The sequence below is a fragment of the Cajanus cajan genome, chromosome 6 (assembly GCF_000230855.2).
Source record: "Cajanus cajan strain Asha chromosome 6, NIPB_CcT2T_4, whole genome shotgun sequence".
Taxonomy (NCBI): domain Eukaryota; kingdom Viridiplantae; phylum Streptophyta; class Magnoliopsida; order Fabales; family Fabaceae; genus Cajanus; species Cajanus cajan.
The window spans coordinates 6155264-6171929 of record NC_138522.1 but is presented as its reverse complement, the minus strand read 5'-3'; the positions used below and the strand labels follow the sequence as shown (position 1 = coordinate 6171929).

At 43.9% G+C, this 16666-nt stretch overlaps 1 protein-coding gene across 1 annotated transcript; it reads right to left on the bottom strand.

The window, feature by feature from the left end:
• Positions 1–9384: 9384 nt before the first annotated feature.
• Positions 9385–9771, bottom strand: LOC145958517 (uncharacterized). Its single transcript, XM_083076013.1, has one exon. It carries the CDS (start codon positions 9769–9771, stop codon positions 9385–9387), a length of 387 nt encoding a protein of 128 aa, XP_082932139.1.
• Between the last annotated feature and the right edge of the window lie 6895 nt (positions 9772–16666).

Here is a 16666-nt window from a genome sequence, read left to right as displayed (position 1 = left end):
CTTTTCTTCATGTGAAGTTTATTCTGACTGCTTTTCTTCAAGAACTTTTCCTCCAACTCCGTCATCAACTTACTAGCAGAGGTCTCTTTGCAGAATGCATACTTCTGCTCTCTTGATAAGCATGACCTTATTGTACCACATGCCAATCGATTGAGGGTCTTCCAATCTTCCTCTCCCATACTTTCTGGTTTCTTTCCTTCAATTGTAATGTCTAGACCTTGCTGAAAAAGAGCATCTAGAACCTCACTTTGCCACATGCCGAAATGACCGCTGCCATCGAAAATCTCTACCATCAACCTTGGATTCCCACCAACAGCTCTTTGCAAAATGCTTGAAGAAGCATTCAAAGTTGATGATGTAATTCTAAGTGGATTTTCTTCGTTTGCCATCTCAGCTCAATTCGAAAAGAGTGTTTAAAATTTGCTAAATGTCAAATAATAAAAATAGGTCCAGGATTAAGGAAAAATTTTCTGATGTGCCGACTATAGAATACCTACAGCGCACAGAGCATAGTGTTTTTTCCTTAAAATAACCAGGCTCTTGATACCAATTGTTGCGGAAACGTCTAGCAAATTTTAAACCAAAAGCAAAACAAGAAAGAAAGAACACCAAGAATTTAACGAGGTTCAACCAATTATGCCTACTTCCTCGGACACTACCAAATATATTTCACTAAGAAATATTACAATAGAGAGAGAAGAGAAAACTACAAGCCTTAGAAGTTACAAATGAACTTGTAGTTGGGATAATCTCAAAGTGAAGGGAAGGGTTTCTATATATAGAACCTAAGGCACTACACATTCCCAAACCTATCCAATGTGGGACTAATTTGGCCACATTAAAAAAAACTTATTCGATGTGGGACTAAATTTGCCACACCATATTCAACATTAAGTACTAGAATAATAAAATAATAACACAACTAAAATAAGAAATATGTAAAAATAAGAGTAAAAAGATATATTAAGCATAATTAAAAAAAAAAACTTTACTGAAAGAAATCAAATATATCACTCCTCATTCTAAAATTCATTTCTTAAAATATAAAAAAATATTACTACTAAAAAAAATATCTTAAAATAGATAAAGAGATGAGGGAAATATTTGGAATATAGAAAGAAGGGTATCACTAATAGACTTTATTTATAGTCTTAACCGAGTCCAAATTTAAAGTTTCCGCTAAAAACTTCTACTTCTATCACATAATTACTCGAATGAATTGTCTTTAAAACAAATAAAAATAGAATAGAACTAAATTTTCATAAATGTCAAGGCACAATGTATGGTATTATTGCATTGCCAGTATCAGAATTTGCTAGCTGCACTCAAAAGGCAACACCCAAGAGAGTATACCATATGCTTTAGTTGAGTTGCTCTCGAAGAAATAGTAGACGTGAATCAACTTAAATGCCCTCAAGACATCACTGCCATATTTGACAAGATTGTATATCTTGATGCCCACATGAGAACAAAACCATAAGAACAAAGAAGGTCCTACTGCAAGTCCCACTTTACTGGTTACAAACTCTTGTACACTTAACAAAATGACGAGGCAGGCAACTGAAATCATCACCACTACTTGAAGTTGAAAATCAAGAAAATATTTAAGAAACTACACAAATGATCACAACATTTGGATATAGATTAGCTTAATAATATGCCCACATCCCCATCCATCTCAAACAAAACCACAAATTTAGCCAAAGAAGAAATAAAAGAAAAGAAATTTAGCCAATAAATAGATTGAAACAGTGATTATATTAAGATTACATGCTTTAGCCAAAGAATTAGAAAGAAAAGATAAAGGTCTAATAGATAAATGTGTAAACGGAAATGCTTAGGATGTATAACATTCAATCTAAGCTAGGTATTTGTAGATAATAGAGTTCATAAATAGGTTTCAGAATACCTTTCTTGATTGCATCTACCCAACTTTTAAACCACCAACAGATGATAGTATACTACATCAAGGCAAAGATAGAAAGAAAATCTTTGATATTTAAGAACTAAAGAGTAGAAAGAGTTAATTAATGAAATACATGCAACGACATATCATTATATCAATATAGATATTGGCATCATTCTAAACACATTGCGACCATACATGAAGTTATAGCAGTAAATATCCTGACATTGCTGGTGTAACAACACCATTAGCAATCATCATTGAAGTACTGGCCATCACTAATGTTACTAGTCTTCTTCAAAGTTAGAGAATTGCCAAGTCTTTCCTTGATTTTTAATGATCTTTCCACTACAAGAAAAATTATTATTATCTACGGAATATTATTTACGAATTTTTTTCGTAGATAATGTTTAGTTATCTATAGAATATTATCTATGGAATTTTTTCCGTAGATAATTTTTAGTTATCTACGGAATATTACCTATGAAATTATTTCCGTAGATAATATTTAGTTATCTACGGAAATTTCCGTAGATAAGTTATCTACGGATTTTTCCGTAGATAACTTATCTACGGATTTTTCCGTAGATAACTTATCTACGAACTTTTCCGTAGATAACTTCACCCATAGATAAATTTCGTAGGTAAAACATTTTATTTGAAACATCAGTTAACATATTTTATTATCCTTTCATTTTAATTTATTGTAAAATAATTAAAATATCTAATTTAGCATCATTAAAAAAATAATCATTATAAGATTTAATTTTTTTTAATTTAACTATTTATTATAATACTTTTAGTCACCGTATTGACCAAAAAATATATTTTTGATTAAAACATATTTTAAAATTTTAGTTAATTAATTATAATATTTTAAAATAAATATTTTTAAAAATTGTCATTAGATAAGTTATCTACGAAAATTTTTGTAGATAAGTTATCTACGGATTTTTTCGTAGATAACTTATCTACGGAAAAATCCGTAGATAACTTATCTACGGAAAAATCCGTAGATAACTTATCTACGGCAAAATCCGTAGGTAACTTATCTATGGATTTTTTCATAGATAAGTTATCTACGGAAAAATCCGTAGGTAACTTATCTATGGATTTTTTTGTAGATAAGTTATCTACGGAAATTTCCGTAGATAACTTTACCCGTAGATAAATTCCGTAGGTAATACATTTTATTTGAAACATCAATTAACATATTTTATTTTTTCATTTTAATTTATTGTAAAATAATTAGAATATTTAATTTAGCATCATTAAAAAAATAATCATTATAATATTTAATTTTTTTAATTTAATTATTTATTATAATACTTTTAGTCACTCTATTGACCAAAAAATATATTTTAGATTAAAATATATTTTAAAATTATTTTTGATTAAAATATATTTTAAAATTTTAATTATTTCATTATAATATTTTAAAATAAATATTATTAAAAATTGTCATTAGATAAGTTATCTACGAAAATTTTTGTAGATAAGGTATCTATGGAAATTTCCATAGATAACTTATCTATGGATTTTTCTGTAGATAACTTATCTACGAAAATATCCGTAGGTAACTTATCTACGGATTTTTTCGTAGATAAGTTATCTACGAAAATTTCCGTAGATAACTTCACCCGTAAATAAATTTCTTAGGTTACATTTTGTTTGAAACATCAATTAACATATTTTATTATCTTTTCATTTTAATTTATTGTAAAATAATTAGAATATTTAATTTAGCATCATTAAAAAAATAATCATTATAAGATTTAATTTTTTTAATTTAATTATTTATCATAATACTTTTAGTCACCGTATAGACCAAAAAATATATTTTTGATTAAAATATGTTTTAAAATTATTTATGATTAAAATATATTTTAAAATTTTATTTAATTCATTATAATATTTTAAAATAAATATTATTAAAAATTGTCATCTTAAATTTTTTATTTTTATAAATTAATTGATGATAAAAAAATAACATACAAATATATGGTTTTAAATTTGATATGAAAATATTATGATATAATTAGATAAGATTTTAAATTAGTATTTTATTAATGATTGATAATTAAAAAATAAAACAAGAATAAATACATTTTTTGAATTTTATATCTTAGATTTAAGATGAATAAATATATTAATTTAATCAATAATTTATTTAAATGTTAAATTTAATTCGTAAAAATAAAATTTTAAAAGAGAAGGATTATAATAATACCAATATAACTTTTATTAAATGTGAATTTTATACTTTAAACCAATAGATTAAAAGTTTTCTACTCTTAGCTCATATATACAAAATTTTATATTAATTCAAGATGATTTGATACTTCATTCTTGTAAAATAAAATTGACGTAATATATACATTAAAAAATATTAAAATATGAACACTTTGATTACCTTCAAGTTGTTGTTCAATTTTAACAAAATTTGATATAAACATATAAATTAATATGAACTTTCAATCTAACGGTTGAATTTACAAAATTCACATTTAATATAACATTATTGAGCGGTGTAATACTTAGTAAAAGTTATACTAGTGTTATTCCAGCCCTTATCATTTTAAAATATATAAATTATTATTTAAACTTTTAAATTTATAATAATTAATTTAAATTGTATCATAATATTAATTTTAAATTGAAATAAGTAGATTGTTAATTATATATATATATATATATATATAAATATTAATTAAAAATAATATAATAATTATTATTATTGGTAATTGTTCTTACCGGAATTTGACCGTAGGGATGGTCTGCCCAGTAAGATCAGTGAGCCTCCTTTGCTTGATGTGTTGGTGCTCCAAGATGGGGGAGGTACCTGCAAAAGAGATTACGATGCCAAAGTTAGGGTTTGCACGAATAATAGTCTCATATATATAATGTACGTACCTTGAGGTGATTTAGGGTTGCTTTGGGCCTTGGGCCTAAGATCCCCGGGTTCCGGTGTGATTTGCCCGGGCTCCGGGCTGTTATTGTTCGGTGCGTGCCCGGTATGACCTTTGTTTCGCTAGTCCGGGCTCAGAGCCCGGATGCGGAATGCGGTTAGTACACTAGCCCCCCGAGCTCCGAAAGCCGTAGGTTGAGGAGTTAAGACCGGGCTTGCTAGAGAGGGAGTGACTTAGTGCGTGCATTAACTGGAGCTTCGCCACGTGGCGTGGCTGTTCACTTCTGAAACGTGCGGGCGGCGCACTAGAGGAGGTGGCGGTTATGCGATTGATGGCTTGTATTTAATGTTTTGTCAGGCGTGTCCCTTGGTCGACATGTAGCCTGGCAGTTTTGAATTTTGGGGAGAGACTTTTCCTTTTCTCGCGCCTTTGCCCTTTTCACTTTACTCTTTTTCTGTCTTTCAGCTTCTTGCTCACGTCTCGTCCTTGCTTGCCCCTCGTTTCCGTTTTCTGTCATTTTCTTTGCGTTTTCTTGATGGATGGTGGTTATGGCGGCAAGTCTTCTGCCTCCGCTAGGGGTAGGGTACGTGGCAAGGCGGTGGTTGCCGCTGAGGCAAAAGGGGTGCCTCCGTCCGGAGACTCAGAGCTGGGCATTCCTGGTTATGAGTGGGTAAAACGCGAAATGGCTAGGTTTGCGAGTGTCTTCGACTCGAGCCTGGAAGTCGATGCGTTGTGGGAGACGCACAAGATTTGTGACCCCTCTGTCTCTCAGAAGATCCGATTGGAGCCTTGTTCGGCTGGCGAAGGTGTGTACATGAAGAGGTCTGCTGATTTCCCCTCATTTTATGTATATGAGAGCTTTTTTCAGAGATTTGGGTGTTTGCTTTCCCTTGACGCAGTTCGAATGTGATTTTTTGAACTATATTAATGCGGCCCCCAGTCAGTTGCATCCCAACAGCTGGGGCTTTTTGAGGGCGTTCGAGATCTTGAGCGGAGTTCTAAGGATGGAGGTATCCCTGCCGGTCTTCCTTTCTTTTTACCAGTTGAAGGCGGGTGGTCCTACGTACGAAACGCTGTCTCTAAATGGAGGTAAGGAGGGGGGTCTGTTTACCCCCTACTCCCCTTCATATAAAAATTACAGGCAGGAATTTTTCCGGGTTACTCTTGTGGGTGTCAACCCTTTGGAGGACGGGGGATTCTACTTTGGCGGGCTGCCAAGGTTTCCCTTCTACTGGTGCCATGACCCTGTTGGGTTTCATGGGGTGGATCCATCGAAGTTAACGCCGTCGGAGACGGCTGCTGTTGAAGCTTTGAAGGCGCTTCCTCGTCCGCTGGACTGCAAGCTCATCCTGTCGCTCGAGTGTTCGGCGCACAGGGAGAGAGACTTGGAGGGTGCGTATTTTGTTGTTTTCGTTTAGCTGTTGGGGTTTTATGCCCGCTGATGTGTTCTGATTTCTATACTTAGGTATTGTGGGGAGGGACCTGTGGCGTGGCTGGAAACAGCGCTATGGCTACCGTGTGGCCGGGCTTGAGGATCTTGAAGCTCAGGGGGAGGAGGAGGTTTCCCCCCTGAAGATGAACCGGAAGAGGAAAAGGGTCCTGACAGAGACCGTGGGAGTCGCTGCCCCTCACGAGGCGGAGGGGGTTGATGCAGGGGCCACCGGTGCCGAGGCGGCGGGCTCAGTTGGTACCCCTCTAACGGAGGGGGGAGCTCGGGTGGCGGAAACGGATGTCGAGCCCCTCCGCCCTTCTACTGGAGTGCTTGTGCAGGCTGTCGGACGAGGGGTAGGGATTATTTGTCACCTTGTTAGCTTTTCCTTTACATGGTTTTGCTTAATGTTTCTGAGTTGGGATCGTTCCTCGCAGGTGGAGGCTATCATTGGGTCGACTTCCCGGGCCGTAGGCCGGGCCGGTGTGGTTCCTGAAGCTTAGATTCCAACCGTTGGGCGGCTCTCTCCTGTTGTTGAGGTGGCAGCGTGTGGCTGTGATCTGCTACTTTGTTGTACCTCTTGTTTAGTTGGTGAAATTTTTATATTTTTTGTAGGCAGGAAGGACCGCAGGGGTTGCTGATGGTCGAAGGTCACCGGTGGTGGGGGTTCGCGTCCCAGCGACCGGGCCAGCGGCTGGGCCGGCGGCCTCCTCCTCCTCAACCGGTCGTCGTGGTGAGGGCTCTGGTTTTGGGGATCCAGCTCCTGCGTCTACGACGAGGGGGCCGCCCAAGCGTCCCTACCTTGCGTATTGTTATGCGCAGGAGGGTGCGCCAACACAGTTGGAGCACCTGAGTGCGTCAGAGGGGATCGACTCTTGGTGGAGCGCCTCGCTGACGCCTGAGAAGTTTTTTCCGCAGGGCTCCTTGAGTGCGGCCGATCAGGCGATGTTTGAATCTGCCGGGCCCGTGGCAAGTTTCGACGCTGCCCAGATCTTTTTGCAGAGGGGCACGACCATTGTGGATTATTGGAAGCGCAAATGGTCCCGGCAACAGGAGGAGTTATCCAGGTTGAAGGGCCAGGTGCAGCCCCTGATCGAGGAGAATAAGGTTCTGACCGCCACTCTGTCCGAGGCGAAGCTGCAGGGGGTCGAGCTTCAGGCGGCGCAGAGGGATCTTGCCGAAGCTCGGGGGTCGTTAGAGGCGGCTGCCCGTTCTAACGAGGCTTATGCTAGCCAGGTTCACTCTCTGGAGGAGGAGGTATCCTTTTGGAAGGGTGAACTGGCGTCCGTATCTGAGGAACGTCTTTGCGACGAGGTGGTCCTCGGTACTAAGGAGGCAGAGGTGGTCCATCAGAGGGAGAGTCTTTCGGCTCTAGAGGCCGAGAATGCAGCGTTGAGGAAGAGGCTCGAGGAAGTCGAGCGCTCAATCGTGGTGGAACATAAGAGAGGCTTCCTCAAGGCGGCCCGGCAGGCCCGGCTCCTTGCGCCGGGGTTCGACTTTTCCGGGATGCATTTGGAGAAGGTTGTCTGCTTCAGGCGGTTAGTCCGGGAGGACGACATCGATGAGAGTTCTAGTGACAATGCCTCTGTATAGGATACTTTTTGTATTTCCTGTTTCTGACTGTCTTATGAATTGTACTTCTCAGTTATGCAAGTTTTGTTTTAGGTGTTGTTATTTCCACCCTGATTTTTGCTATAACGAAGTTCCGATCGGATTTTTGCCCTGTGTTTTTGGTGGCGAGGTTTATGTGCAACCGTTAATACTGAGGTTTCTTTTTGTCTTGTGACGGGGTAAGATGGGGTTCGTTTTCGACCTTTGTTTGAGTAAAGTGGGGTTCATTTTTGGCCTCCATTTGGGTGACGTGAGGTTCGTTTTTGACCTCTATTTGAGTGAGGTGAGGTTCGTTCTCGACCTGAGGTTCGTTCTCGACCTCTATTTGGATGAAATGAGGTTCGTTCTCGACCTCTATTTGAATGAAGTGAGGTTCGTTCTCGACCTGAGGTTCGTTTTTGACCTCTATTTGGATGAAGTGAGGTTCGTTCTCGACCTCTATTTGAATGAAGTGAGGTTCGTTCTCGACTTGAGGTTCGTTCTCGACCTCTATTTGAATGAAGTGAGGTTCGTTCTCGACCTCTATTTGGGTAACCGGGTAATTGCACTGTAAGGGATTTCGAGTATATAAAAGAAACGAATCATTTTATTTGATGAAAGCTGTGTGCCTCGTTAAAAACCCTTCTCAGTTAGTGTGTCTTTCCTGAGGTGGGAAAAGAGTGCACCGTCTATTTGTACAAAGTTTAACTGAAGTAAAATTTGAGGTGGGTAGCGTTCCAAGTTCGTGGAATGGGCTTCCCGCTGAGCTCCTCTAGGCGGTAGGCTCCATTTTCCAGGTTTTCTGCGACTCGGAATGGGCCGCCCCAAGTGGGTGCGAGCTTCCCGTCTGATGTGTCCCTCTGTGCTTCTCCGAGTAGCCGCCATACCAGGTCGCCTTCCCGAAAAGACCGGGGTTTCACCCGGGAGTTGTATCGCCGGGCGGCCCTGAGTTTGGAGGCTTCTGCGTGGATTTGGGCTTCGTCTCGGAGTTCGTCTAGCAGGTTGAGGTCCGTTGCTAGCTCGTGGTTATTTTGTTCATTGTTGAAGACTTGGCATCGGTGGGATGTTTGTCCGACCTCTACCGGGATCATTGCGTCGGCTCCATAAGTTAGTCTGTAAGGTGTTTCTTGCGTGGTTGACTGTGGGGTGCAGTGGTATGCCCAGAGGATGCTGGGAAGCATGTCGGGCCACTCCCCTTTTGCGTTCCCTAGCCATTTCTTGAGTTCCCGGAGGATGACCTTATTGGCTGCTTCGGCCTGGCCGTTGGTTTGGGGGTGTTCCACCGAGGTCGGCAAGTGCTTGATTCCGAGTTCTTGGAGGAAGACTTCAAATTCTTCTGCGATGAACTGCTGCCCGTTGTCAGTGACAATGGTGTGGGGAATTCCGAATCTGCAAACAATGTTTCTCCATGTGAACTTTCGCACGTTTTCCGTGGTGATCTTGGCAAGTGGGCACGCCTCGATCCACTTGGTGAAGTAGTCGATTGCCACTAGGAGGAACTTTAACTGACCCTTCGCAGGGGGGAAAGGCCCAAGGATGTCCATTCCCCACTAGGAGAAAGGCCATGCTGCCATCATGTGGTGAAGAGCCTCGGGGGGCTGCCGATGCGCGTTGCCAAACTGCTGGCACTCTTTGCATTTCTGGATGTAGTCCTGGCAATCTGACTTCAGGGTGGGCCAGTAGTATCCAGCTCGGAGTACCCTGGCTGCCATCGAGCGAGCTCCGTAGTGCATTTCGCATACTCCGTGATGAATTTCCTTGACAACATAGGCTGCTTGAGACATGGTCAAACATTTGAGAAGTGGGGTGGAAATCCCGCGTTTGAATAGCTCACCGTCGATGATGGTGAACTTTGCTGATCGCATTCTCACCTTCCTTGCCTCATCCTTATCTGTAGGCATGGCTCCATCTTTTAGGTAGTTCCATATGTCTGTCATCCATCCTAGCTCCTCGCTGTCGTTGACATTGACAATTTTATCATCCAGGCTGGGTGAGTCCAAGGTTTCCTGGATAATGGTTCGGTGTTGCCCGGGCTTTTTGGTACTGGCGAGTTTTGACAGTAGGTCTGCTCTGGTGTTCTACTCTCGCGGTACATGTTTTATGGAGAACTCATCGAAAGACGAGATCTGTTGGGCTGTGGTATGAAAGTATCTCTGTAGGAGGGCGTCCTTTGCTTGGTAGGTTCCACTGAGCTGTTCTACCATGAGTTTGGAATCGCTGTTGCAGCTTACTCTTCAAGCCCCGAGGTCCCGGGCTAATCATAGTCCGGCGAGGAGAGCTTCGTACTCTGCCTGGTTATTAGTTGCTTTAAACCCGAACTGGAGGGATTGTTCCACAGTGATTTGGTTTGGTCCTTCCAGGATGACGCCTGCACCTCCTCCTTTAGAGTTGGAGGATCCGTCTACATGGAGGGTCCATGCTTGGGGTTCTTCTGTGGTGGTCGGCGTGAGCTCGGCTACGAAGTCGGCTAAACATTGGGCTTTTAGAGGTCCGCAGCTCTCGTACCGGATTCCAAACTCTGACAGTTCTATTGACCAGGAAATCATGCGTCCGACAAGCTCAGGCTTTCGCAGGATTTGTTTGATGGGGTAGTCGGTTTTGACTACCACCTGGTGGCTTTGGAAGTAAGGTCGGAGTCGCCGGGTTGCGGTGACCAGTGCCAATGCCAGCTTTTCGACCATTTGGTACCTTCTTTCTGCGTCTTGGAGGACCCGACTGATGAAGTAGATTGGGGTTTGCGCCTTCTGATGCTCTTGTACAATGACGGCGCTGATGGCGCCTTCTGCTACTGCCAGGTAAAGAAGGAGGTCGGTGTTGTGATCCGGCCTTTGCAAGATTGGCGGGGTTGTGAGGAAATTTTTGAAGCTTTGGAAAGCTGCTTCACACTGGTCAGTCCACGAGAAGTCTTTTGGTTTCTTTAGCAGGGTGAAAATTGGTCCCGCCTTCTCCGCAAGTTTGGGGATAAACCGGGACAGTGAGACCAGTCGCCTGGCCAGGCGTTGCACCTCCTTTACCGTTTGTGGGCTTTGCATGTGTATGATGGCCTCGCACTTCTCGGGATTGGCTTCGATTCCTCTGCTGGTGATCATGAAGCCAAGAAACCTTCCTCCCCGGACACCGAAGACGCATTTTTCTGGGTTGAGACGCATGTTGTGTTTTCTGATCTGGGCGAACATCTCGGCAAGATCGGAGGCATGGTCTGGTGCCGAGATGGTTTTTACCACCATGTCGTCCACGTAGACCTCCATGTTCCGCCCGATTTGGTGGTGGAAAACTTTGTCCATCAGCCGCTGGTAGGTTGCCCCTGCGTTCTTGAGGCCGAAGGGCATCACCCGGTAACAGTAGTTGGCGCGATCAGTGATGAAGGACGTGTGCTCTTCATCCGGTGGATACATCATTATTTGGTTGTACCCGGAATAGGCGTCGAGGAAGCTGAGGAGGGCATGCCCGGATGCTCCGTCGACTAACCTATCGATGCTCGGCAAGGGGTATGAGTCCTTAGGGCATGCTCTGTTGAGGTCGGTGTAATCGACGCACATGCGCCACTTTCCCGAGCTCTTCTTTACTAGGACTACGTTTGCCAGCCAGGTAGTGTACCTGACTTCCCGGATGAAACCGGCGTCGAGCAATTTCTGCGTCTCTATGTTGACGGCATCCCGTCTTTCGCCGCCGACCTTCCTTTTTCTCTGTGCGACCGGCTTGGCCTCTTTGTGTATCGCTAACCTGTGGCAGATGAAGTTGGCATCTATGCCGGGCATGTCAGCACTGGACCAAGCGAAGAGATCGGCGTTCCTGAGGATTTCTTCCTGGAGTTGTTGTCGTAGTTTGGGGTCTAATTGTTTGCTGATCTTTGTTGTTTGGCTGGGGAGCTTTCCAATTTGGAGATCGTCGAGCTCATCGACGGGACTGGGCCGCTCATCGTGAGCGTCAGATCTCGGATCGAGGTCGGCGGTTTCCTCGTGTTCAGCACGGGTTAGAACAGTGAAGTCACTTTTGAGTTGTCGGATTGGGGGGGCCGTTTCTAAGTTGTCTATGTAGCATTGTCGCGCTTCCTGCTGGTTCGCTCTGATGGAGATGATTTTTCCGTCGTGCCCCGGAAATTTCATGGTGAGATGCGGGGTGGACACTACCGCCCCGAGTTGGTTTAGGGTTGACCTGCCGATGATGGCGTTATAGGTGGAGTTGGCCTCTACCAGTAGGTACCGAACCAGGATTTGCCGGGAGGCCGGCGGTGTTCCAAAGGTCTTTAACAGGTCCACTCGTCCTCTGGGGTGGATGGTTGCTCCTGCAAAACCGACCAAAGGTTCGGTGTGAGGTTGTACGAGAGAGTGTGGGATGTCTAACCTGAGGAATGTTGGCCAGTATAGGACATCGGCCGAGCTTCCCTGGTCGACCAGGGTCCTGTGAACTTCCCAATTGGCTAAAGTTACTGTCACGACCATGGGGTCGTCCTGATTTGGACTGATTCCGACATAGTCGTCGTTGGTGAAAGATATGGTGGGCGAGTCTCGGTGTACCGTATGCGTGGGGGGGTGCACGCGGTTGATTTTACGTAGGTGTTTTTTTCCGGGACGAGCTGCTGGAGCCGCCCCCTGCGAAGCCGCCCGCAATTGTGCTTACTAATTGGTTTGGGGGGCTAGGCCCTGCTCCCCGGCCTTCCAGGTCCTGGACTGTCTCGCTGGGGCCGAGTGGTGAGTCGTAGGGACGATCGGGGTATCGCCATTGGGTTTGAGCGCGGGCAGTTGCGCTCTTTAGGATTGTCAGGTTGGTGACGCGGGTCGAGTCTCCCGAAGCTGTATGTTCATTGCTCATTTTGCTTAGGTGCTCGTCTGATATGGTTCCTGGTACGGACCGTGCGGGTAGCCGATAAGAGCTTGGTCTGATCGGTCCCACGGTGGGCGCCAAATGTTCTTACCGGAATTTGACCGTAGGGATGGTCTGCCCAGTAAGATCAGTGAGCCTTCTTTGCTTGATGTGTTAGTGCTCCAAGATGGGGGAGGTACCTGCAAAAGAGACTCCGATGCCAAAGTTAGGGTTTGCACGAATAATAGTCTCATATATATAATGTATGTACCTTGAGGTGATTTAGGGTTGCTTTGGGCCTTGGGCCTGAGATCCCCGGGTTCCGGTGTGATTTGCCCGGGCTCTGGGCTGTTATTGTTCGGTGCGTGCCCGGTATGACCTTTGTTTCGCTAGTCCGGGCTCAGAGCCCAGATGCGGAATACGGTCAGTACAGTAATATAATTATTATATATTTTTATATTTTTATAACGGTCTGGACATACAAAAATGAGAGGGATTCAAAAATAGTATAAGTATGAGATTGTACTTAAATGAATTAATTTGTACTACTTATACTGATAATATGCATTAGCTTCTCTGTAGTCTATCTCATCAGAACTCCACAGTTAAGCGTGCTTGACCTGGAGTAGTAATGGGATGGGTGACCTTCTGGGAAGTTTCTCAGAAAAGGTGCAAAAAGGACAAAACATGTTGAAAAGTGAAGTGTAATGAAATAACATCCTTGAGAGGCCAAATATGAGGGTTATTACATTAATAAATTTATTAAAATTAAATAAAAATTTCCTGAAATTTATCTACGGATAAAATCCGTAGATAACAACTTTCGTGAGTTATCTATGGAAAATTCCGTAGATAACATTATCTACGGAAAATTCCGTAGATAACGTTACCTACGGAAAAATTCGTAGAGAATATTCCATAGATAACGTTATCTATGGAAAATTCCGTAGATAACGTTATCTACGACCTTATTATCTACGAATTTTTTTCCGTAGATAATCCGTAGATAATTGACACTTATCTACGGATTTTCTTGTTTATCTACGGATTTTTTCGTAGATAATCTTGATTTTTCTTGTATATGTAACTTGAAATGTATAATCCACTCTTCGAAACATATAATCTCCCATTTTCATTGTGTAGATTGGCATGCAATGTGTGAATTGTAGAACATAGTTTGTTCATCAGGTTATTAGAATGAAGAACTTAGAAGTACCTTTGTGAATTAGGGTTGTTCCTGTGTTAGGATACACACTTCAATTATCCTTGTTGTAGCGAGTCTGGTCCTGGGTCTAGGTATTCTCATTCCTTTCTGATTAATCCGAAGTGAGGGGGTGCCTGCAAAGACACTCCAACGCTCAAGTAAGTGCTCGGCGTAATAAATGCGGTAGTTGAAAGTTAGTTACGTACCTCGTAGGTGGTCTATTTATAGTGTTTCTTATTGGGCTGTAATTAGGGACTGGGCCCCGGGAAATTAGGGGACTAATCCGGCACATTACGTAAATTAATCCTTCTTTAATTGTCCTGGCGTAAATTCATAACTTGGCCGACCACACCGACACGTTTGGCAGGTAATCGATGTGGTCGGCGAGGGTAATTGGGTCGGTCGAGTCAGATGCTCGGATATTCGGCCTGGTCGACTACCATCCGGTATACAACCCCCACAGCATCAAGGATTGGAAAGACGAAGACGGTGATACATACTAGGACTTTTTGAGATGGGATTGGGGTCGGCACTGTGCAAGGTACGGTTAGCTTTACGTTTTAGGAGTGGTTAGCCTACTGATGCAGTCGTAATCGGTGTGGCCGGGTTGTCGGGTATTAAGGAAGGAACCCCGTAGGGGTGAAGGTGGTTGGTTTGTATTTAAACTTGTCGTTCCCTCGTAACGATGTGTTATTTTTGCTGACCACTTGATAGTAATGGTGTCGAAAGAAGGGAAATAGTCGATTCCGAGGCCTGGGACGATTTCCCAAAGATCGAGTGTTCGCCCTTTTTGTGACTTCGAATGAGGCTTCGGCGTTGCTACATTGTCCAAGTTGGGTTCAAAATTCGCCGATAACTACGATCACTAGATGGGGGAGATGCCTATGCCAAGACCTCCGTGAGTTTGGTCGGAGTATGCCACGCTGGCTGTGGCGGTTACAAGTTCAACGGCTATTAAATCTGGACCGTTGGATGGTCAAGATCCAACGGTTGTGGATTCGGGGTGTCTTTTCACCTCCCCCCATTTACCTTGCCTATAAATAGGGGGGTGCATGGGAAATTTACGCGCTGTAAATTTCCCGAGGGCTCTGAAACTCAAAGACTTGTCCGAGCTCACCGATCAAGGTAAAAATTTTGTACTCTTTAGTTTCCTATACTCAATGGACAGAGGCTATTTGTCGGCTAGGAGCTGGACGTCATCGGAGGCGTCGGGTGCTTCGCCGGAGAGAGAGAGGTCGGGTTTGAGTGAAGTTTCAAGGCTACCGTCGTTGTAATGTGAAGTGGTGTTCCCTTCGAATTTCCCCGAGCAAGAGGATAGCGGAGACGAGGTGGTTGAGGTGTCGCCCCCCGCGATATTGGCGGCGGCTTTGGCACGAGTCAATGAGGAAGCCCCTCACACCGAAGCGAGTGGAGGTGATTTGGAGGTACTCGGCGATGCTCGAGGCAAGGTCGCGGGTGGTCCGAGTACTCGAGCGAAGGTGAAGATTGACTATGGCTCGGTTGAGATGCCCGGGTACGAGTGGGTGGACGAGGAGGTCGGCATCTACTTCTCGTCGTTCTTCGACCAAGGGCTACTTGACAAGTTTGTGACATTGGAGAAGTGCTTCGGCAGTGGGGAGGATGAATTGCCTTTAATCGCCAAGGCGTGTAACGATGATGGGCTGGACACTGATTTCGTGTTTTTGGAACCGGGATCGGAGGAAGAGGGGTCGGCCGGAGAAGATTACATCTACGCCTACATGTGCTGGTTCTAGGATCTCGGCATAAAGTTGTCCTTTGACGATTTTCAAATGGGGGTGCTCTGAGTACTGAACGTGGCGTCGACCCAACTGCATCTGAATGCTTGGGCAGCCATGCAAGCTTTCCGGAACCTATGCCTCTGCCTAGGCCTCATGCCCCGACCACTCGCGTTCCTATATTACTAGATCTGCTGTCCGAGCAAACCGGTTAAGTGGGTTTCCTTAGCTTAGGTGCAAAAACGGGGATTCTTGAGGGCGTTTACATCGTCATATAAGGGTTTTAAGAGTGGGTTTTTTAAGATCAGCTGGGGGCCGGATATGGATGACTGCTTCTATGACCGAGAGGGGTCTAAGTTGTTCCCCTTCTACTGGACGAAGCATCCGACACGTTTTGAAGCGATGGACGCTTCGAAGCTCCCTACCGAGGACTGAGAGATCATCGATCTTCTCGACCAATTGCCGAAGGGGTTTCCCGTCCGAGGACTCCTAGACATATTCGATTCTTCAAATTTTGAGTTTACTCTATTAGGTATGCTTATTGGCTTCGGTAGTGCAGCATTGTTTTGAATTGATGTTAAGACTTGTGTTATTGCAAGGTTAATGGCCAGCCATGATTTGGACGTAACTGCCATGCTCGCGAACCGAGCAAAAGCCGCGAGGGCTAGTGGGAAAGTGCCACCGCCTAGGTAGGCCCTGAAGATTCCAAGGGAGAAGCCCTCGAACATCCTAGTTCCCTTGCCCGATTCCAGGAAGAAGACTGGTTCAGCTCGGGTGCGTTCGGCCGAGCAAAATATAGAATCAGACCGCCTGAGCTCATCCACCAAGCGCCAGAAGCAACCAACTTTGGAGCAGTCGGGATGTGGAGCTTTCGCCATCTCGGCGGTCGTGGTCGGGTCTAACTTCCTTAAGCTGATGTATACCAGATGGTAGCCGACCAGGCCAAATACTCGAGCATCCGACCTGACTGACCCAATTACCCTCATCGACCACACCGATTACCTGCCAAACGTGTCGGTGTGGTCGGCCAAGTTACAGATTTTGATCTCTCGGGAAGACTTCTGGTCGAAGCCAAAACGAGTGTACAGA